Genomic DNA, 23,975 nt, shown 5'->3' with positions numbered 1-23,975 from the left:
AAACACTGAGTGACCTCAATGATCCCAGCCAACCTTTTATCATCTCATTATCATGCTGGGAGCTCTCTGGGGTCACCAGAAGAGTTTTCCAAAACACCGAGTGAGCACAATGATCCCAGCTGACTTTATTTCATCTCAGCATCATGCTGGGAGCTCACTGGGGTCACCAGAAAGGAGTTTCCCAAACACTGAGTGACCACAATGATCCCAGCTGACCTTATATCATCTCAGCATCATGCTGGGGGGTCACTGGAAGGGTATTTCCAAATACTGAGTGACCACAATGATCCCAGCTGACCTTTTATCATCTCAGCATCATGCTGGGAGCTCACTGGGGTCATCAGAAGAGTTTTCCCAAACACTGAGTGACCACAATGATCCCAGCTGACCTTACATCATCTCAGCATCATGCTGAGAGCTCACTGGGGTCATCGGAAGAGTTTTCCCAAACACTGAGTTACCACAATGATCCCAGCCGACCTTATATCATCTCAGCATCATGATGGGAGCTCACTGAGGTCACCGGAAGAGTTTCCCAAACACTGAGTGACCACAATGATCCCAGCTGACCTTATATCATCTCAGCATCATGCTGCAAACTCACTGAGGTCATCAGAAGAGTTTTCCCAAACACTGAGTGACCACAATGATCCCAGCTGACCTTATATCATCTCAGCATCATGCTGGGAGCTCACTGGGGTCACCAGAAAGGAGTTTCCCAAACACTAAGTGACCACAATGATCCCAGCTGACCTTACATAATACAATACAATAACATTTCTATAGCGCTTTTCTCCCATAGGACTCAAAGCGCTTAGGCTCTCTCAGATTCAGTAATTAGTAGGATGAAGTATTCACACAACAAAAGTTATATTTCTGCAAATGCCAGACTGAACAGGTGGGTTTTCAGTCTGGATTTAAACACGTCCAGGGATGGGGCTGTCCTGATCTGTTGAGGTAAGGAGTTCCAAAACGTAGGGGCAGCATGACAGAAGGCTCTGGGACCAAAAGTTTCTAAGTGGACTCTGGGTATGACTAGATTATTAGAACCTGTGGATCTGAGAATGCGGGGATTGCTACGCAGCTGTAACATATCTTTCATGTATCCAGGGCCTAGATTATTCAGGGATTTAAATGTCAGTAGGCCGATCTTGAATAGGACCCTCCATTCTATAGGTAGCCAGTGAAGGGAATGCAGGACTGGCGTTATGTGGCAGTGACGGGGTTGGTTGGTTAGCAGTCTGGCAGCAGTATTCTGTATCAGCTGTAGGCGGTACAAGGCCTTTTTTGGAAGGCCAGTGTAGAGAGCATTGCAGTAGTCCAGTCGGGATGTGATGAAGGCGTGGACTAGGGTTGGCAGATCTTCTGGGGGTATGAGGTGCTTGATTTTTGCAATGTTCTTCAGGTGAAAATAGGATGATTTCACCACAGCAGAGATTTGAGTTCTGAAGTTTAAATCCCCATCAATTAGAACTCCCAGGCTACGCACATGATCAGAGCTGCGTAGATACGTGCCTCCTATTCCCAGTGGTGAAGACTGCAAGTTAAGTTGTTTTGTTATCATGCTCTGCCCTCCAATCAGAAGGACTTCAGTTTTGTCTGCATTTAGTTTCAGCCAGTTGTCATTCATCCATTGCTGTAGTTCACGTAAGCAGGCGTTTATAGTTAGAGTTGGGTCTGTCACACCAGGCTTGAAGGAAAGATATAGTTGGGTGTCGTCTGCATAGCAGTGGTATGTCAGGCCATGTTTTTGGATTAGTTTTCCCAACGGTTGCATGTAAATCGTGAAAAGCAGGGGAGAGAGGATTGAGCCCTGGGGCACCCCATACTTAAGTGTTACAGGGGTGGACAGGAAGGGCCCCATAGACACTTTGTGGGTTCTGCCACTCAAGAAGGATTGGAACCACTGAAGTACTATGCCATCAATGCCGCAGTATTCCTGTAGCCTGTTTATCAAGATGTCATGGTCAACTGTGTCAAAGGCTGCAGAAAGGTCTAGCAGTATGAGGATCGAGCACTCTCCTCTGTCTCTTGCCATGAGCAGGTGGTTGCATATTTGGATGAGGGCAGTTTCAGTGCTGTGGTGTTTCCTGAAGCCAGACTGGAATGGGTCATAACTGTTATTTTGTAGGATTCTGGCTTCTAGCTGGAGGTATACAGCTTTTTCAATTAGCTTTCCCAGAAAGGGGAGGTTAGAGACAGGTCTGTAGCTGGTCATTGCATCTGGGTCCAGGGAGGGTTTTTTGAGGAGAGGCCTGATGATTGCTTCCTTCAGTAAAGCAGGAAATATCCCTGATTGTAAGGAACAGTTAACAATTTTGAGGAATACCGGTACGAACAGGTCGGGGCAGTTCAACATTAACTGTGTTGGGCCAGGATCCAGGTCACAGGTAGTTAGGCGGACGTGAAGGAGGATGCTTGATTTGACTTCTTCATCAATTTCTTTGAAGTTTGACCAAGGTGTTACGTTGTCTCTGCTAATGGTCTTCGGCGCTATATTAGGCTCAGATGCTGTAAGTTGGATGGCGGACCTTATAGCGGAGACTTTGTCTGTGAAGAAATGGGCAAATTGGTCACAGAGGTCCTTTGAAGACTCGATATTAAGTTTTTGACATGCTGGGTTGCAGAGTTTTTCCACTGTGCGGAACAGTTGGGCTGGTTTGTTAACTGCATTTGCAATCTCTTGTGATAGAAAGGATGATTTTTTTCCCGTTATTACCTTTTGGTAGCTCTTCAAGTGGAAGATTAAGGCATGTTTGTCTTCTGGGGACTGAGATTTGCGCCACAGCCTCTCAAGTTTTCGGCCTTGTCTTTTCAGCTCTTTTATAGCGTTATCAAACCACTGTGCATGATGGTGTGGAGTAAGATATTTGGTGCGCAGAGGAGCAATGGTCTCAAAGGTGGAGGACACACATTTGTTGTATTTAAACACCAGAGTATCAGGGTCCAAGCTGGAGTCAGTCAATTCATCAAAGCTAAGGTTATCTCGGATATGTTGAGGTGTTAGCCCTTTTAAGCGGCGATATTTTATTTGATTCTTGACCTGGTGTTTGACGGCTGGTATTGAGAGGGAGAAGTGGATAGTGTGATGGTCTGACCAGGCAACAGGATTAATTTCCACATTGGCTATTGACAGCCCAGTATGGAATATAAGGTCCAGAGTGTGACCTTTCCTGTGAGTAGCAGAGCTGATTGATTGGAGGAAGCCCAGTTCATGTAAGGCACGAGGTAGCTCTTTTCCAAATTGTGAGGAGGAGTCGTCCACCCATCATCACATCATCAACATCATCTCAGCATCATGCTGGGAGCTCACTGGAGTAATCGGAAGAGTTTTCCCAAACACTGAGTGACCACAATGATCCCAGCTGACCTTCTATCATCTCAACATCATGCTGGGAGCTCACTGGGGTCACCGGAAGAGTTTTCCCAAACACTAAGTGACCACAATCATCGCTGACCTCCTATTATCTCAGCATCATGCTGGGAGCTCACTGGGGTCACTGAAAGAGTTTTCCCAAATACTGAGTGACCACAATCATCGCTGACCTTATATCATCTCAGCATCATGCTGGGAGCTCACTGGGGTCATCAGAAGAGTTTTCCCAAACACTGAGTGACCACAATGATCCCAGCCAATCTTATATCATCTTAGCATCATGCTGGGAGCTCACTGGGGTCACTGGAAGGGTATTTCCAAATACTGAGTGACCACAATAATTCCAGCTGACCTTATATCATCTCATCATCATGCTGGGAGCTCACTGGGGTCATCAGAAGAGTTTTCCCAAACACTGAGTGACCGCAATGCAATGATCCCAGCTGACCTTATATCATCTCAGCATCATGCTGGGAGCTCACTGGGGTCACTGGAAGGGTATTTCCAAGTACTGAGTGACCACAATGATCCCAGCTGACCTTATATCATCTCAGCATCATGCTGGGAGCTCACTGGGGTCATAAGAAGAGTTTTCCCAAACACTGAGTGACCACAATGATCCCAGCTGACCTTACATCATCTCAGCATCATGCTGAGAGCTCACTGGGGTCATCGGAAGAGTTTTCCCAAACACTGAGTTACCACAATGATCCCAGCCGACCTTATATCATCTCAGCATCATGATGGGAGCTCACTGAGGTCACCGGAAGAGTTTCCCAAACACTGAGTGACCACAATGATCCCAGCTGACCTTATATCATCTCAGCATCATGCTGGGAGCTCACTGGGGTCATCGGAAGAGTTTTCCCAAACACTGAGTGACCACAATGCTCCCAGCTGACCTTCTATCATCTCAGCATCATGCTGGGAGCTCACTGGGGTCACCGGAAGAGTTTTCCCAAATACTGAGTGACCACAATCATCGCTGACCTTATATCATCTCAGCATCATGCTGGGAGCTCACTGGGGTCATCAGAAGAGTTTTCCGAAACACTGAGTGACCACAATGATCCCAGCCAATCTTATATCATCTTAGCATCATGCTGGGAGCTCACTGGGGTCACTGGAAGGGTATTTCCAAATACTGAGTGACCACAATGATCCCAGCTGACCTTATATCATCTCATCATCATGCTGGGAGCTCACTGGGGTCATCAGAAGAGTTTTTCCAAACACTGAGTGACCGCAATGCAATGATCCCAGCTGACCTTATATCATCTCAGCATCATGCTGGGAGCTCACTGGGGTCACTGGAAGGGTATTTCCAAATACTTAGTGACCACAATGATCCCAGCTGACCTTATATCATCTCAGCATCATGCTGGGAGCTCACTGGGGTTATCAGAAGAGTTTTCCCAAACACTGAGAGACCACAAGTTTGATAAATTTCCTCATGGGTAAAATCTAATTTAGAATTCACTAAGGTGTTATAGATTTATTGATCATTTCATCGATAAGACATTCGATAAATCTATAACACCTTAGTGAATTCAAAATTAAATTTTACCCATGAGGAAAATTATCAAATGTTTGATAAAGTGTTTGATTAAGCTCCGTGAATTGAGGCCTAAGCCTGGATATGATGCCTGGTATCCCGGAGACAGCGGAGGATGCAGGAACCTCTGACTAAGCCTGGATATGATGCCTGGTATCCCGGAGACAGCGGAGGATGCAGGCACCTCTGACCAAGTCTGGATATGATGCCTGGAGCCTCGTAAACAGCGGAGGATGCAGGAACCTCTGACTAAGCCTGGATATGAGCACAAGAATGGGCTGCCTGGAGCCTCGGAGACAGCAGAGGATGCAGGAACCTCTGACTAAGCCTGGATATGATGCCTGGTATCCCGGAGACAGCGAAGGATGCAGGATCCTCTGACTAAGCCTGGATATGATGCCTGGTATCCCGGAGACAGCGAAGGATGCAGGATCCTCTGACTAAGCCTGGATATGATGCCAGGTATCCCAGAGACAGCGGAGGATGCAGGAACCTCTGACTAAGCCTGGATATGATGCCTGGTATCCCGGAGACAGCGGAGGATGCAGGAACCTCTGACTAAGTCTGGATATGAGCACAAGAATGGGCTGCCTGGAGCCCCGGAGACAGCGGAGGATGCAGGAACCTCTGACTAAGCCTGGATATGATGCCTGGAGCCCCAGAGACAGCGGAGGATGCAGGAACCTCTGACTAAGCCTGGATATGATGCCTGGTACCCCGGAGACAGCGGAGGATGCAGGAACCTCTGACTAAGCCTGGATATGATGCCTGGTATCCCGGAGACAGCGGAGGATGCAGGAACCTCTGACTAAGCCTGGATATGATGCCTGGTATCCTGGAGACAGCGGAGGATGCAGGAACCTCTGACTAAGCCTGGATATGATGCATGGAGCCTCGGAGACAGCAAAGGATGCAGAAACCTCTGACTAAGCCTGGATATGATGCCTGGTATCCCGGAGACAGCAGAGGATGCAGGAACCTCTGACTAAGCCTGGATATGATGCCTGGTATCCCGGAGACAGCGGAGGATGCAGGAACCTCTGACTAAGCCTGGATATGATGCCTGGTATCCCGGAGACAGCGGAGGATGCAGGAACCTCTGACTAAGCCTGGATATGATGCCTGGTATCCCGGAGACAGCGGAGGATGCAGGAACCTCTGACTAAGCCTGGATAGGATGCCTGGTATCCCGGAGACAACGGAGGATGCAGGAACCTCTGACTAAGCCTGGATATGATGCCTGGTATCCCGGAGACAGCGGAGGATGCAGGAACCTCTGACTAAGCCTGGATATGATGCCTGGTATCCCGGAGACAGCGGAGGATGCAGGAACCTCTGACTAAGCCTGGATATGATGCCTGGTATCCCGGAGACAGCGGAGGATGCAGGAACCTCTGACTAAGCCTGGATATGATGCCTGGTATCTCGGAGACAGCGGAGGATGCAGGAACCTCTGACTAAGCCTGGATATGATGCCTGGTATCCCGGAGACAGCGGAGGATGCAGGAACCTCTCTGATGTACATTAAGCCTGGATATACCAAGAAGGATGTCACCCTTTTAATGGAATGAGGGGAAATTGGATTATTTTTGGATTAGAAGTCTGGGTAACCCCAGGGTACATTCTTTCCTATAAAAAACAGTTCTCTGATTTAGAAGGGTCTCTTTCCGATGGTGGCTTCCTGAACCAGAGAAAATCCCTGATCTGATCAGCTAACTTGTGTCCTTCCACAGCCAGAAATGTACGCAGGGTAAAGCTTGATTTCTGTTTCATTCCCTTTTATTTTATAAGCAAATGTCTTGTGTGTCTTTGTCATTTTTACTTCTGTTTTTGTAAAAAATAATTGTATATATTTTTTCAGCATTTGTTTCACTTTTTGGAATATGGAATCATTATTTAATAAGTTAGTCTTCTGTGTACTAAGCAGAGAATTTACATCTCCTAGAGAGAGACTGCAGTGTATTGTGTTACAGATCAGTGCCAGATTGTACGCTCGAATTGTTCATTGCTACTGTGCGAGATTGCATTGTGTGTGTGACGGTCCCGTAGTTTTGGCCTAAAGCCCATGGCTGACTCAAGATACGTGAACGCCAGTTGTTGTAATTGCCATAGACGGGCAGATCGCCTTCGATACAGGAATCTGTGTGTATATGGGGTCTAGCAGTATCATTCGCAGTAGTGGTGGCCGAGTCTTGCAGAGAGTGGTTGAGGGGTGACAGCTTTGTTCTAGCTTAAATAAGGCTGCTCTTCCTCTCTATTTGGATGAACCCCATCAGGACCCGTCTCAGCAGGTGTGCCGTGGGCGTGTCAGCAGGTGTGCCGTGGGCGCCTCCGCTGGTGTGCCGTGGGCGTGTCAGCAGGTGTGCCGTGGGTGCCTCCGCTGGTGTGCCGTGGCCGTGTCAGCAGGTGTGCCACGGGCGTCTCAGCAGGTGTGCCACGGGCGTCTCAGCAGGTGTGCCCTGGGCGTGTCAGCAGGTGTGCCGTGGGCGTGTCAGCAGGTGTGCCGTGGGCTTCCCAGCAGGTGTGCCGTGGGCGTGTCAGCAGGTGTGCCATGGGCGTGTGAGCAGGTGGGCCGTGGGCGTCTCAGCAGGTGTGCCGTGGGCGATTCAGCAGGTGTGCCGTGGGCGTGTCAGCAGATGTGCCGTGGCCTTCTCAGCAGGTGTGCCGTGGGCGTGTCAGCAGGTGTGCCATGGGCGTGTCAGCAGGTGTGCTGTGGGCGTGTCAGCAGGTGTGCCGTGGGCGTGTCAGCAGGTGTGCCGTGGGCGTGTCAGCAGGTGTGCCGTGGGCGTGTCAGCAGGTGTGCCGTGGGCGTGTCAGCAGGTGTGCCGTGGCGTCTCAGCAGGTGTGCCGCGGGCGTGTCACCAGGTGTGCCGCGGGCGTTTCAGCAGGTGTGCCGCGGGCGTGTCAGCAGGTGTGCCGCGGGCGTGTCAGCAGGTGTGCCGTGAGCGTGGCAGCAGGTGTGCCGCGGGCGTCTCAGCAGGTGTGCCGTGGGCGTCTCAGCAGGTGTGCCGTGGGTGTCTCAGCAGTTGTGCCGTGGGCGTGTCAGCAGGTGTGCCGTGGGCGTGTCAGCAGGTGTGCCGTGGGTGTCTTAGCAGTTGTGCCGTGGGCGTGTCAGCAGGTGTGCCGTGGGCGTGTCAGCAGGTGTGCCGCGGAGCCTGGCAATATGCACTGCAGATCAGGGGGCTAGGGAAAAACCTTTAACAATACCTATATTGAGTCACTTGAACTCCTTGTCAGATATCCCACTGTTCTTCTTCACATATCTGGCAAGTTTGGTGTTTCTGGCATGTAAGGGGGCTTTGCTATTAACCGCTAAGTCGGCGGGTTTTTAATCAAGAATCAAGAACTTGTGATTCATCCCGATTACATGGCGTTATTCCACTCCAAACCGCACTGGAGTCGGATATCGGTTTCTGTTCGTGATCGTGATCCCAGGTCAATCCGTAAGTGGGCGGAGTCAAATGTGTGATCTCTCGAGTTTGTTATTGGGGGTATCCAAGCATCACTACAATTCACATTCACAAGTCAGTAAACTGAGCCTCTCATTCCGCATTACCAGTGGGGGAGGGAATTATACCTCCTTCATCTTCATCAAGCACTGGTCTATCAGGTCTCGGGGAGCCTCGGGGTTCAGCGTCCGCTTGTGCTCCTCAATGTACTTCATGAGGAATTTCTCCAGATAAGATCTGTCCTTAAAGGAAATCCGCTGCATGAAGGAGAGTTTCAGAAGAAACGGGAAAACATTGCAGACCTGGAAAATAGTCGTAGAATGGTGTGAAAATCAAATACATGGACAAGTAGTAGCAATACACAGACTGGGCGGGGCATGGACAAGTAGTAACAATACACAGACTGGGCGGGGCATGGGCAAGTAGTAACAATACACAGACTGGGCGGGGCATGGGCAAGTAGTAACAATACACAGACTGGGCGGGGCATGGGCAAGTAGTAACAATACACAGACTGGGCTAGCCATGGGCAAGTACTAGCAATACACAGACTGGGCGGGGCATGGGCAAGTAGTAACAATACACAGACTGGGTGGGGCATGGGCAAGTAGTAACAATACACAGACTGGGCGGGGCATGGACAATTAGTAGCAATACACAGACTGGGCGGGGCATGGGCAAGTACTAGCAATACACAGACTGGGCGGGGCATGGGCAAGTAGAAACAATACACAGACTGGGTGGGGCATGGGCAAGTAGTAACAATACACAGACTGGGCGGGGCATGGACAATTAGTAGCAATACACAGACTGGGCGGGGCATGGGCAAGTACTAGCAATACACAGACTGGGCGGGGCATGGGCAAGTAGTAACAATACACAGACTGGGCAGGGCATGGGCAAGTACTAGCAATACACAGACTGGGCGGGGCATGAGCAAGTAGTAGCAATACACAGACTGGGCGGGACATGGGCAAGTAGTAGCAATACACAGACTGGGCGGGACATGGGCAATTAGTAGCAATACACAGACTGGGCGAGGCATGAGCAAGTAGTAGCAATACACAGACTGGGCGGGGCATGGGCAAGTAGTAGCAATACACAGACTGGGCAGGGCATGAGCAAGTAGTAGCAATACACAGACTGGGCGGGGCATGGGCAAGTAGAAACAATACACAGACTGGGTGGGGCATGGGCAAGTAGTAACAATACACAGACTGGGCGGGGCATGGACAATTAGTAGCAATACACAGACTGGGCGAGGCATGGGCAAGTACTAGCAATACACAGACTGGGCGGGGCATGGGCAAGTAGTAACAATACACAGACTGGGCAGGGCATGAGCAAGTACTAGCAATACACAGACTGGGCGGGGCATGAGCAAGTAGTAGCAATACACAGACTGGGCGGGGCATGGGCAAGTAGTAACAATACACAGACTGGGCAGGGCATGGGCAAGTAGTAACAATACACAGACTGGGCAGGGCATGGACAAGTAGTAGCAATACACAGACTGGGCGGGGCATGGGCAAGTAGTAGCAATACACAGACTGGGCAGGGCATGGGCAAGTAGTAGCAATACACAGACTGGGCGGGGCATGAGGAAGTAGTAGCAATACACAGACTGGGCGGGGCATAGACAAGTAGTAGCAATACACAGACTGGGCAGGGCATGGGCAAGTAGTAGCAATACACAGACTGGGCGGGGCATGAGCAAGTAGTAGCAATACACAGACTGGGCGGGGCATAGACAAGTAGTAGCAATACACAGACTGGGCAGGGCATGGGCAAGTAGTAGCAATACACAGACTGGGCGGGGCATGAGCAAGTAGTAGCAATACACAGACTGGGCGGGGCATGGGCAAGTAGTAACAATACACAGACTGGGCGGGGCATAGACAAGTAGTAGCAATACACAGACTGGGCGGGGCATGGGCAAGTAGTAACAATAAACGGACTGGGCGGGGCATAGACAAGTAGTAACAATACACAGACTGGGCGGGGCATAGACAAGTAGTAACAATACACAGACTGGGCGGGGCATGGGCTAGTACCAACAATATACAACCTGGGCGGGGCATGGACAAGTAGTAGCAATACACACAGACGGCTGTCCCCTGACAGTGACACACAGATGGCTGTCCCCTGACAGTGACACACAGATGGCTGTCCCCTGACAGTGACACACAGATGCCTGTCCCCTGACAGTGACACACAGATGCCTGTCCCCTGACAGTGACACACAGATGCTTGTCCCCTGATAGTGACACACAGATACATGTCCCCTGATAGTGACACACAGATGGCTGTCCCCAGACAGTGACACACAGATGGCTGTCCCCTGACAGTGACACACAGATGGCTGTCCCCTGACAGTGACACACAGATGGCTGTCCTCTGACAGTGACACACAGATGGCTGTCCCCTGACAGTGACACACAGATGGCTGTCCCCTGACAGTGACACACAGATGGCTGTCCCCTGACAGTGACACACAGATGCCTGTCCCATGACAGTGACACACAGATGCCTGTCCCCTGACAGTGACACACAGATGCCTGTCCCCTGACAGTGACAAACAGATACATGTCCCCTGACAGTGACACAAGATGCCTGTCCCCTGACAGTGACAAACAGATGGCTGTCCCCTGACAGTGACACACAGATGGCTGTCCCCTGACAGTGACATACAGATGACTGTCCCCTGACAGTGACACACAGATGGCTGTCCCCTGACAGTGACACACGGATGCCGGTCCCCTGACAGTGACACACGGATGCCGGTCCCCTGACAGTGACACACGGATGCTTGTCCCCTGACAGTGACACACGGATGCCTGTCCCCTGACAGTGACACACGGATGCCTGTCCCCTGACAGTGACACACAGATGACTGTCCCCTGACAGTGACACACAGATGCCTGTCCCCTGACAGTGACACACAGATGGCTGTCCCCTGACAGTGACACACGGATGCCTGTCCCCTGACAGTGACACACAGATGCCTGTCCCCGGACAGTGACACACAGATGCCTGTCCCCTGACAGTGACACACAGATGCCTGTCCCCTGACAGTGACACACAGATGGCTGTCCCCTGACAGTGACACACAGATGCCTGTCCCCTGACAGTGACACACAGATGCCTGTCCCCTGACAGTGACACACAGATGCCTGTCCCCTGACAGTGACACACAGATGCCTGTCCCCTGACAGTGACACACAGATGCCTGTCCCCTGACAGTGACACACAGATGACTGTCCCCTGACAGTGACACACAGATGACTGTCCCCTGACAGTGACACACAGATGCCTGTCCCCTGACAGTGACACACAGATGGCTGTCCCCTGACAGTGACACACAGATGGCTTTCTTCTGACAGTGACACACAGATGGCTGTCCCCTGACAGTGACACACAGATGGCTGTCCCCTGACAGTGACACACAGATGCTTGTCCCCTGACAGCGACACACAGATGCCTGTCCCCTGACAGTGACACACAGACGGCTGTCCCCTGACAGTGACACACAGATGGCTGTTCTCTGACAGTGACACACAGATACATGTCCCCTGATAGTGACACAAAGATGGCTGTCCCTTGACAGTGACACACAGATGCCTGTCCCCTGACAATGACACACAGATGACTGTCCCCTGACAGTGACACACAGATCCCTGTCCCCTGACAGTGACACACAGATGGCTTTCTTCTGACAGTGACACACAGATGGCTGTCCCCTGACAGTGACACACAGATGGCTGTCCCCTGACAGTGACACACAGATACATGTCCCCTGACAGTGACACACACAGATGGCTGTCCCCTGACAGTGACACACAGATGCCTGTCCCCTGACAGTGACACACAGATGGCTGTCCCCTGACAGTGACACACAGATGCCTGTCCCCTGACAGCGACACACAGATGACTGTCCCCTGACAGTGACACACAGATCCCTGTCCCCTGACAGTGACACACAGATGCCTGTCCCCTGACAGTGACCCACAGAGGCCTGTCCCCTGACAGTGACACACAGATGCCTGTCCCCTGACAGTGACACACAGATGCCTGTCCCCTGACAGTGACACACAGATGCCTGTCCCATGACAGTGACACACAGATGCCTGTCCCATGACAGTGACACACAGATGCCTGTCTCCTGACAGTGACACACAGATGGCTGTCCCCTGACAGTGACACACAGATGGCTGTCCCCTGACAGTGACACACAGATGGCTGTCCCCTGACAGTGACACACAGATGGCTGTCCCCTGACAGTGACACACAGATGGCTGTCCCCTGACAGTGACACACAGATGCCTGTCCCCTGAAAGTGACACACAGATGCCTGTCCCCTGACAGCGACACACAGATGACTGTCCCCTGACAGTGACACACAGATCCATGTCCCCTGACAGTGACACACAGATGGCTGTCCCCTGACAGTGACACACAGATGGCTGTCCCCTGACAGTGACACACAGATGGCTGTCCCCTGACAGTGACACACAGATGCCTGTCCCCTGACAGTGACACACAGATGACTGTCCCCTGACAGTGACACACAGATCCATGTCCCCTGACAGTGACACACAGATGGCTGTCCCCTGACAGTGACACACAGATGCCTGTCCCCTGACAGTGACACGCAGATGGCTGTCCCCTGACAGCGACACACAGATGGCTGTCCCCTGACAGTGACACACAGATGCCTGTCCCCTGACAGTGACACACAGATGCCTGTCCCCTGACAGTGACACACAGATACATGTCCCCTGACAGTGACACACAGATGGCTGTCCCCTGACAGTGACACACAGATGGCTGTCCCCTGACAGTGACACACAGATGCCTGTCCCCTGACAGTGACACACAGATGCCTGTCCCCTGACAGTGACACACAGATGCCTGTCCCCTGTCAGTGACACACAGATGGCTGTCCCCTGACAGTGACACACAGATGCCTGTCCCCTTACAGTGACACACAGATGGCTGTCCCCTGACAGTGACACACAGATGCCTGTCCCCTGACAGCGACACACAGATGGCTGTCCCCTGTCAGTGACACACAGATGGCTGTCCCCTGACAGTGACACACAGATGCCTGTCCCCTGACAGTGACACGCAGATGCCTGTCCCCTGACAGTGCCATGCAGATGGCTGTCCCCTGACAGTGACACACAGATGCCTGTCCCCTGACAGTGACACGCAGATGGCTGTCCCCTGGCAGTGACACGCAGATGGCTGTCCCCTGACAGTGACACACAGATGCCTGTCCCCTGACAGTGACACACAGATCCCTGTCCCCTGACAGTGACACACAGATGCCTGTCCCCTGACAGTGACACACAGATGCCTGTCCCCTGACAGCGACACACAGATGGCTGTCCCCTGACAGCGACACACAGACGGCTGTCCCCTGACAGTGACACACAGATGGCTGTCCCCTGACAGTGACACACAGATGGCTGTCCCCTGACAGTGACACACAGATGCCTGTCCCTTGACAGTGACACGCAGATGGCAGCACTCACCATGTTGAACTTTGATAGCATGCCCTGGATGTGTCGGGCGTTGTAGCCGATCAGTTCGTGTAATTTGTGGTTTTTGTAGTCAAAGTGTTCCCCGAAGAGCACAGAGCTGAGAATATTTGCAATCGCACAGCCCAGGAACACTGAGGGGTTGAATGGCTTCCCTGTGGAAATAAATGTCAATGATAAGTCATGGAACAGACTGTTACTGGAGTTTATGGCGGGATCTTATGGGGAACTCATCTACATGGAACCAAAGAGCTATTAGAAGGGAAGGGGATCTTGGGTGCACCTCCACATGCATAACAAAACACTAAATACGAGAAATCTATGCATAGAACTAATAACCAATTCAGTATATATTATTCCTCACCCTAACAGACAACACTAAAAGCACCATAGCATCTCCCATGGGAGCATCAGCGTGCATCGTATCTGGTAATTGGGCCATCAGAGGGGCTGTGGTGGTTTTGGTGGTATAAATATATCTAGTTGTATAACAAAGGAATGCGAGTAATGTTCCTGTAATATATAGTATATTACCATCCGCTGCCTAGAGAGCAGCATACATGATAGCAGGTAATAAACATGCACATAGTACAATAGAAACAATTACCAGACATACAGAGCTTAGGCATAGTACAATAGCAATATATAATATACAAATACTACAACAAGCCCAGGGAAGAGTAATCGAAGGCTGAGCCAGGAATCTAGAGAAACACTAGGCATGGGACACAGAGCCAATCACATACCTCTCTTCTACCTTACATACCTTGGCATACCTTTTGCCTCTGCCACAGCCTCAGTGAGATACGTGGCCTCCTCCAGTATGCGGGACTCACCTTCTCTGTCTGCCACAGCCTGGGTGAGATACGTGGCCTCCTGCAGTATGCGGGACTCACCTCCAGTCTCAGCCACAGCCTCAGTGAGATACGTGGCCTCCTGCAGGATGTGGGACTCACCTCCAGTCTCCGTCACAGCCTCAGTGAGATACGTGGCCTCCTGCAGGATGCGGGACTCACCTCCAGTCTCAGCCACAGCCTCAGTGAGATACGTGGCCTCCTGCAGTATGCGGGACTCACCTCCATTATCAGCCACAGCCTGGGTGAGATACGTGGCCTCCTCCAGTATGTGGGACTCACCTCCAGTCTCAGCCACAGCCTCAGTGAGATACGTGGCCTCCTGCAGGATGCGGGACTCACCTCCAGTCTCAGCCACAGCCTCAGTGAGATACGTGGCCTCCTGCAGTATGCGGGACTCACCTCCAGTCTCAGCCACAGCCTGGGTGAGATACGTGGCCTCCTCCAGTATGCGGGACTCACCTCCAGTCTCAGCCACAGCCTCAGTGAGATACGTGGCCTCCTCCAGTATGCGGGACTCACCTCCAGTCTCAGCCACAGCCTGGGTGAGATACGTGGCCTCCTCCAGTATGCGGGACTCACCTCCAGTCTCCGTCACAGCCTGGGTGAGATACGTGGCCTCCTGCAGGATGTGGGACTCACCTCCAGTCTCAGCCATAGCCTGGGTGAGATACGTGACCTCCTCCAGGATGCGGGACTCACCTCCAGTCTCAGCCACAGCCTGGGTGAGATACGTGGCCTCCTCCAGTATGCGGGACTCACCTCCAGTCTCAGCCACAGCCTCAGTGAGATACGTGGCCTCCTGCAGGATGTGGGACTTACCTCCAGTCTCAGCGACAGCCTGGGTGAGATACGTGGCCTCCTGCAGGATGCGGGACTCACCTCCAGTCTCAGCCACAGCCTCAGTGAGATACGTGGCCTCCTGCAGGATGTGGGACTCACCTCCAGTCTCAGCCACAGCCTCAGTGAGATACGTGGCCTCCTCCAGTATGTGGGACTCACCTCCAGTCTCAGCCACAGCCTCAGTGAGATACGTGGCCTCCTGCAGGATGCGGGACTCACCTCCAGTCTCAGCCACAGCCTCAGTGAGATACGTGGCCTCCTGCAGGATGTGGGACTCACCTCCAGTCTCAGCCACAGCCTGGGTGAGATACGTGGCCTCCTCCAGTATGCGGGACTCACCTCCAGTCTCAGCCACAGCCTGGGTGAGATACGTGGCCTCCTCCAGTATGCAGGACTCACCTCCAGTCTCAGCCACAGCCTGGGTGAGATACGTGACCTCCTCCAGGATGCAGGACTCACCTCCAGTCTCCGTCACAGCCTGGGTGAGATACGTGGCCTCCTCCAGGATGCGGGACTCACCTCCAGTCTCAGCCACAGCCTCAGTGAGATACGTGGCCTCCTCCAGTATGTGGGACTCACCTCCAGTCTCAGCCACAGCCTCAGTGAGATACGTGGCCTCCTGCAGGATGTGAGACTCACCTCCAGTCTCAGCCACAGCCTCAGTGAGATACGTGGCCTCCTCCAGGATGTGGGACTCACCTCCAGTCTCCGTCACAGCCTGGCTGAGATACGTGGCCTCCTCCAGTATGCGGGACTCACCTCCAGTCTCAGCCACAGCCTGGGTGAGATACGTGGCCTCCTCCAGGATGTGGGACTCACCTCCAGTCTCAGCCACAGCCTCAGTGAGATACGTGGCCTCCTCCAGGATGTGGGACTCACCTCCAGTCTCAGTCACAGACTGGGTGAGATACGTGGCCTCCTCCAGGATGCAGGACTCACCTTCTGTGTCTGCCACAGCCTCAGTGAGATACGTGGCCTCCTGCAGGATGTGGGACTCACCTCCAGTCTCAGCCACAGCTTGGGTGAGATACGTGGCCTCCTCCAGTATGCGGGACTCACCTCCAGTCTCAGCCACAGCCTGGGTGAGATACGTGGCCTCCTCAAGGATGTGGGACTCACCTTCAGTCTCAGCCACAGCTTGGGTGAGATACGTGGCCTCCTCCAGGATGCGGGACTCACCTCCAGTCTCAGCCACAGCCTGGGTGAGATACGTGGCCTCCTCCAGTATGCGGGACTCACCTCCAGTCTCAGCCACAGCCTGGGCGAGATACGTGGCCTCCTCCAGTATGTGGGACTCACCTCCAGTCTCAGCCACAGCTTGGGTGAGATACGTGGCCTCCTCCAGGATGCGGGACTCACCTCCAGTCTCAGCCACAGCCTCAGTGAGATACGTGGCCTCCTCCAGGATGTGGGACTCACCTTCTGCCTCAGTCACAGCTTGGGTGAGATACGTGGCCTCCAGGATGCGGGACTCACCTCCAGTCTCAGCCACAGCCTCAGTGAGATACGTGGCCTCCTCCAGGATGCGGGACTCACCTCCAGTCTCAGCCACGGCTTGGGTGAGATACGTGGCCTCCTCCAGGATGCGGGACTCACCTCCAGTCTCAGCCACAGCTTGGGTGAGATACGTGGCCTCCTCCAGGATGCGGGACTCACCTCCAGTCTCAGCCACAGCCTCAGTGAGATACGTGGCCTCCTCCAGGATGCGGGACTCACCTCCAGTCTCAGCCACGGCTTGGGTGAGATACGTGGCCTCCTCCAGGATGCGGGACTCACCTCCAGTCTCAGCCACGGCTTGGGTGAGATACGTGGCCTCCTCCAGGATGCGGGACTCACCTCCAGTCTCAGCCACGGCTTGGGTGAGATACGTGGCCTCCTCCAGTATGTGGGACTCACCTCCAGTCTCAGCCACAGCTTGGGTGAGATACGTGGCCTCCTCCAGGATGCGGGACTCACCTCCAGTCTCAGCCACAGCCTCAGTGAGATACGTGGCCTCCTCCAGGATGCGGGACTCACCTCCAGTCTCAGCCACGGCTTGGGTGAGATACGTGGCCTCCTCCAGGATGCGGGACTCACCTTCTGCCTCAGTCACAGCCTCAGTGAGATACGTGGCCTCCTCCAGTATGCGGGACTCACCTCCAGTCTCAGCCACAGCCTGGGTGAGATACGTGGCCTCCTCCAGTATGCAGGACTCACCTTCTGTGTCTGCCACAGCCTGGGTGAGATACGTGGCCTCCTCCAGGACACGGGACTCCATCGTCTTCTTCCCCATGCCGTAGTTCCTCAAAGATATGAGAGTGAATCGGCGGAGAGCGCGCCAGCGATGTCCATTGAAACCTGCGGAGGAGAATGAAGAGCTGATAGTGATGACCTGACACACAGAACACATATAATAGTAGCAGTGGAGTGCTGTACCGGGGCAGCCATCAGTAAATGCCAGGAGGTCGGAATCAGGATGATGCCAGTTATTGGCTATCCATAAATATATAAGAGCAAGCTTTCGGCTATTCTGCCTTCATCAGGCTCCACTCCTGCATGCTGACAAGATGATGGAACAGACCGCTATATACATGCGACACCAAAGGGGTACAGAGATTTGTGGTGGGAAACAGAAATACACGTCACTATGATGCCTTCATTGAAACAAAACATCCAAACAGGGTCTTGAGTGGATGTTAGCGGACCTGAACTCAGAACTCATCTCTGCTCTAAAATATACACAACAGTATAATAATCTTTACAGAAAAACATTTCTTTGTTACACTGATACAAATCCTAAAATACATCTGCAGTGTGTCTACTTCCTGCTGTCATGGAAGTAGACATACTGTTAACATCCTGTGCTTTCATATGGGCTTATCTGCCATCTCTGCCGTGGCAGTCATGTGACACAGGGGAGAGATGAAATGACAGCTGTGATTAGACACAGATAAGGGGGAAATAGACAGGCTAAACTCTCTAAATACATACAGGGTGGATTTATCTCTGTTTTCCTCCTGTCCTGTGCCAGAGTTCAGGTCCACACTAAGACACATAGATAAAACCCTTTGCTTAGTCAATCCTCACATAACTGAGACTCGCAGATTGGCTTTCTTACATTTCTTACATTGTTATGAAGTTGATGATATTTTATGTCATACATTTTTTTAGATGAACTGCACCCATTCTACTTGTAGCTAACGCTTATCCTCAGAATTTGTGATGTCTCAGCTATGTGAGGGTTGGAAAAACAAAGGGTCTTATCTATGTTACATAAAACAGCTAACATCCTCTCAAGACCCTATTTAGATGTTTTGTTTCAATTAAGGCATCTTAAAGAGAATCTGTACTGTAAAATTCTTACAATAAAAAGCATACCGTTCTCTTCCTTATGTTCTCCTGGGCCCCTCTGTGCTGTTTCTGCCACTCCCTGCTGCAATCCTGGCTTGTAATTGCCAGTTTTAGGCAGTGTTTACAAACAAAAGACATGGCTGCTAACCAGAATGTTACAGGCTGAGAGGAGCTCAGTCTGTGACTTATACAGAGTCTGGAGGGGGCGTGGAGAGGATGTGTATAGCTTCTATCCTATCACAAGCAGAGCAGCACATTCCTGCCTGAGCCCGACAAAGTCGTCAGAGGAAAGAAGATTAGATTATGTAACAGAGATAATACAACCACTATGCAACTAGGAAAGGCTGCAGTAAGACAGACCACATTAGAACAGGTATAGGAACTTATAGGATAGAAGAAATAAGGCTGAACATTTTGTTACAGAGTCTCTTTAATGGCATGTATTCATGCCCCCCCCCCCCCCCCCCCCCCCAAAAAAAAAACTATGTATCCCATTTTGGTGTTGCATGTACAGGGGTTGGACAAAATGATGGAAACACCTTGAAAATCAATAAAATATATTTGAATATGGTGTAGGTCCACCTTTTGCGGCAATTACAGCCTCAATTCTCCGAGGTATTGATTCATACAAATTGTGAATTTTTTCCAAAGGAATTTTAGCCCATTCTTCAGTTAAAACACCCTCCAGTTCTTTTAGAGACGATGGCGGCGGAAATCGTCTTCTTACTTGAATCTCTAATAACGACCATAATTGCTCAATAATGTTGAGGTCTGGGGATTGTGGTGGCCAGATGAGATGCTCAACCTCATTAGAATGTTCCCCGTGCCGTTCTTTATCATTTCTAGCTGAATGGATTGGGGCATTATCATCTTGAAAGATGGCATTCCCCTCCAGGAACAGTTCTTGAACCATAGGATGAGCTTGGTTGCCCAAAATTCCTAAAAAGTCTCGGCTGTTAATTCTTCCATGAAGGGAAATCATTGGCCCGGCGGATTTCCAAGAAATAGCACCCCAGATTATCACAAAACCCCCGCCATGTTTTACGGTTGGGAGAAGGCAGTCTGGATGAAATGCTTCTTTCGGCTGTCTCCAAACGTACACTCGGCCGGAGGTCGGAAATAAGGTGAACGATGATTCGTCAGAGAAAATCACATTTTTCCACTGCTGAAGGGACCAATTCTGGTGGTTTCTACGCCACTCTAAATGCTTTGACACATTTGTCTGAGAACAGAGGTTTTCTAATTGCAGTTCTTCCGTGGAATCCAGATTTGTGCAGCTCCTGACGAACAGTTTTTGTGGAAACTGGATTCTGTAAGTGTTCATTCAGCTCTGCAGTGATTTTAGGAGCCGTGGTCTTGCAAGCTTTTCTAACAATTCGATTTAGAGTACAACGGTCTCTCTCAGACAACTTCGACTTTCGGCCACAACTGTGCTTTGCTGAGGACATTTTTCCTTCTCTTTCAAAGGCAGTCATTACTTTTCAGACAGTACCTCTTGAAATGCCAAGCATTCGGGTAGTTTCTGTTACAGTATCACCTGCCATACGAGCACCAACAATTTGGCCTCTTTGAAAGTCTGACAGATCCAGTGGTGGGCCAAAATTTCGCATGTGCAAAATTTTGCATCAAAATTTGCAAATACGCATCATAATCGTCATACGAAATTTCAGAGAAAATCGTAATTAATTTTGTATGTAAAAAAAGTATTTCAAACTTTCACGTAATTTTCACGAAATTTTGCATAATGTCATTCTGAATTTAGAGATTAATAGCAAAGATCCCCTCATACAGGCTATTGCTACCAAAATTGCTACACATATTAAGCAGAATAGTGGGTATAAGTCACAAAAACTATTTTTCAAAAAGAGAAACTCGATTTTAAAAATGCAAAGAAAAATGTTTTTTAAACTGTCATTTTTCTGAGTTTAAAAAACATTTTTAGTTGCATTTTTAAAAATCGAGTTTCTCAAAAACTACAAGGTCTTTTTGCAAAATTTGTTTGACTTGTGCCCACGATCCTCCTTAACATACCGTATTTTTCGGACTATAAGACGCACTTTTTCTTCCCCAAAAGTGGGGGGGAAAAGTCACTGCGTCTTATAGTCCGAATACTACGAATAAAGTCCCCCTAACACATGCCAAACGTTTTGCAACCATTTGCCGCTACTTGTCCTGGGCATCTGTGTTACTCACGGATGTCGCAGAGCGTGCTGCCGCTACTTGTCCGCCCAGTCTGTGTTACTCACGGATGTCAGGGGTGCCCTCAGGCTGTCTCCTCCTGTGACTCCACTCTCTTCAAACCGCACAGCTATTGCCATGCACGCCGCTGCTTATTGACCGGTGCAGAGCGTTCACCGGGTTTAACGGGCTTAAGCAAGCATTCCACCAATCAGGTGGGGGGCGCTGCCCCTGACCGCCTATCATGGCCGCCCACTGCTTCCTGCTTCCTTGATAGGAAGGCGAGACCAGAGCTCCGTCATTGGGGCCAATCACTGCAGGGAGCAGCCATGATGGGCGGTCAGGGGCAGCGCCCCCCACCTGATTGGTGGAATGCTTGCTTAAGCCCGTTAAACCCGGTGAACGCTCTGCACCGGTCAATAAGCAGCGGCGTGCATGGCAATAGCTGTGCGGTTTGAAGAGAGTGGAGTCACAGGAGGAGACAGCCTGAGGGCACCCCTGACATCCGTGAGTAACACAGACTGGGCGGACAAGTAGCGGCAGCACGCTCTGCGACATCCGTGAGTAACACAGATGCCCAGGACAAGTAGCGGTAGCACGCTCTGCGACATCCGTGAGTAACACAGATGCCCAGGACAAGTAGCGGCAGCACGCTCTGCGACATCCGTGAGTAACACAGATGCCCAGGACAAGTAGCGGTAGCACGCTCTGCGACAGAATCTCGGTGGGCAAGCCTGGCTAATGTGTGTCTTTCACGCGTTTCCTGTGTCTATGACGGTGGTTCGTGCTGTTTAGATGAACGGCTTTGCGCAGCTTCTGTCTGTGGGGTGCCAGTCAATGAGACTAACTTGCCCATCATAATGATGTAAATAGTGCAGGTCAGCGTGCAGGAATTGTCAGTGGGGGCATCTTGTTACCGCAGTTACATATGGGATGAGAGATGCAACGTGGATTGAGTGCAAGCTGGCTGCAATAAGAACCAGTACAGCAGATATTAAAACTCAGAACTTCCTCTCTGTTAAAAAAAAAAAATAAGCAGCAGCATAATAACCTTTAAAGAGAAAAAAATTATGTGTTACAGCTGATACAAAACCTGCAATAAATCTGCAGCGTGTCTACTTCCTGCTTTCATGGAAGCAGACATAGGGTTAAAAGCTTGTGTTTACAAATTAGCTGCTCCATTAGCTGCAGAGGGACACAGGGAATGGAGGAGGATACTGAGGTAAACAGGTGGACAGAGAGGGACACAGAGACAGAGGAGGACACGGGGATGGAGGAGGACACAGTGGAACAGAGGAGCACACAGATGGACAGGAATAACACAATGGGATGCACGATGACACAAAAGACACAAGAAAGGCACGAAGAGACATAATTGGAGGTGGAAAGGTCCACAAGACGCCTGCACCACAGACGCACCAGGTTTAGTATAAATTATTTTTTTCCCTGTTTTTTGTCCTCTAAACCTAGGTGCGTCTTATAGTCCAGAGCGTCATATAGTCCGAAAAATACGGTATGTAGCAATTTTGGTGTCAATAGCCTGTATGGAAACTTTGCTATTAACTGCTGAAGTTAGCAAGAAATTACGTTAAATTTCACAAAATTTTATGCGAAATTACAAATGACTACATGAAATCAATTGAATTTGCAAATCGTAACTACATATAAGCGTAATTGCAAAAATTTACACGAAATTGCATTTTGTGGGGATATCTGCCACCAATCTATTTGTATTTTGTTGGGAAATCTGCCGCCAATCGATTGCATCTTGTCGGAAAATCTGCTGCCATTTGACTACTTGATGAATTATCATGAGGCATGTAACTACTTGAATATTTTATCTAAAATGTATCTGGCCGGACCTAATCTCTGTGAATAACACCGCTACTTATGTTGTGTGTGTTTTTTTTAAAGTCTGCCCATGACCCATCATGACCACGCCCATGTTCCAGTGCGTGGTGACACCCATTTATTTTTGCTGCGGCGTGCTGCGCGTGCCGCATGTGGACATATCCCTATTGGAGACTGTCCTCAGAAGTGCTCACAATCTATTCCCTACCATAAAATCATGAAATATTTCAGGAGTACATGTGTATGGGAGCCCAAAATGCGGGGGGGGGGAGGGTAGGGGGGAGGGAGGGGGGCGGGCCCCAGGCTGAAACTTACTCAGTGGGCCCCTAGTGTCCCAGTCTGACCCTGCCAGTGATCATTCACACGGGGACAAAGAGGGGAGATCAATGAATGGGAATGCAGTTCTCATTCATTGATCTAGCGATCTGTGGCGAAAATGAGCGAGGGAGAGAGTGGGAGTGCACGGCGGCAAAGGACGTAGACCTACATGCCTGTGGGGTGAAGGCATCATAGAGGGTGTACATAGGATTGTTTAGCTTTATCATAGAGGGTGTACATAGGATTGTTTAGCTTTATCACAGAGGGTGTACATAGGATTGTTTAGCCTTATCATAGAGGGTGTACATAGGATTGTTTAGCTTTATCATAGAGGGTGTACATAGGATTGTTTAGCCTTATCATAGAGGGTGTACATAGGATTGTTTAGCGTTATCATAGAGGGTGTACATAGGATTGTTTAGCCTTATCATAGAGGGTGTACATAGGATTGTTTAGCTTTATCATAGAGGGTGTACATAGGATTGTTTAGCCTTATCATAGAGGGTGTACATAGGATTGTTTAGCGTTATCATAGAGGGTGTACATAGGATTGTTTAGCTTTATCATAGAAGGTGTACATAGGATTGTTTAGCCTTATCATAGAGGGTGTACATAGGATTGTTTAGCTTCATCATAGAGGGTGTACATAGGATTGTTTAGCTTTATCATAGAAGGTGT

At 50.6% G+C, this 23,975-nt stretch overlaps 1 protein-coding gene across 3 annotated transcripts in view; it reads right to left on the bottom strand.

The window, feature by feature from the left end:
• LOC137519286 (cytochrome P450 2B19-like) overlaps positions 1-23,975 on the bottom strand; it is a 192,227-nt gene that overhangs the window by 67,349 nt on the left and 100,903 nt on the right. For all 3 annotated transcript variants that reach the window (XM_068238223.1, XM_068238225.1, XM_068238224.1), the window contains 3 exons: positions 17,817-17,957; positions 13,918-14,078; positions 8,509-8,682 (listed from right to left, as the gene is read on the bottom strand). In XM_068238223.1, coding sequence (XP_068094324.1) covers positions 8,509-8,682; positions 13,918-14,078; positions 17,817-17,957 — 476 coding nt within the window. The remainder of the gene's footprint in view (positions 1-8,508; positions 8,683-13,917; positions 14,079-17,816; positions 17,958-23,975) is intronic.

The sequence above is a fragment of the Hyperolius riggenbachi genome, chromosome 5 (genome assembly GCF_040937935.1).
Source record: "Hyperolius riggenbachi isolate aHypRig1 chromosome 5, aHypRig1.pri, whole genome shotgun sequence".
Lineage (NCBI taxonomy): Eukaryota > Metazoa > Chordata > Amphibia > Anura > Hyperoliidae > Hyperolius > Hyperolius riggenbachi.
The sequence above is the reverse complement of the archived record's forward strand: the minus strand, read 5'-3'. Positions and strand labels throughout refer to the sequence as shown.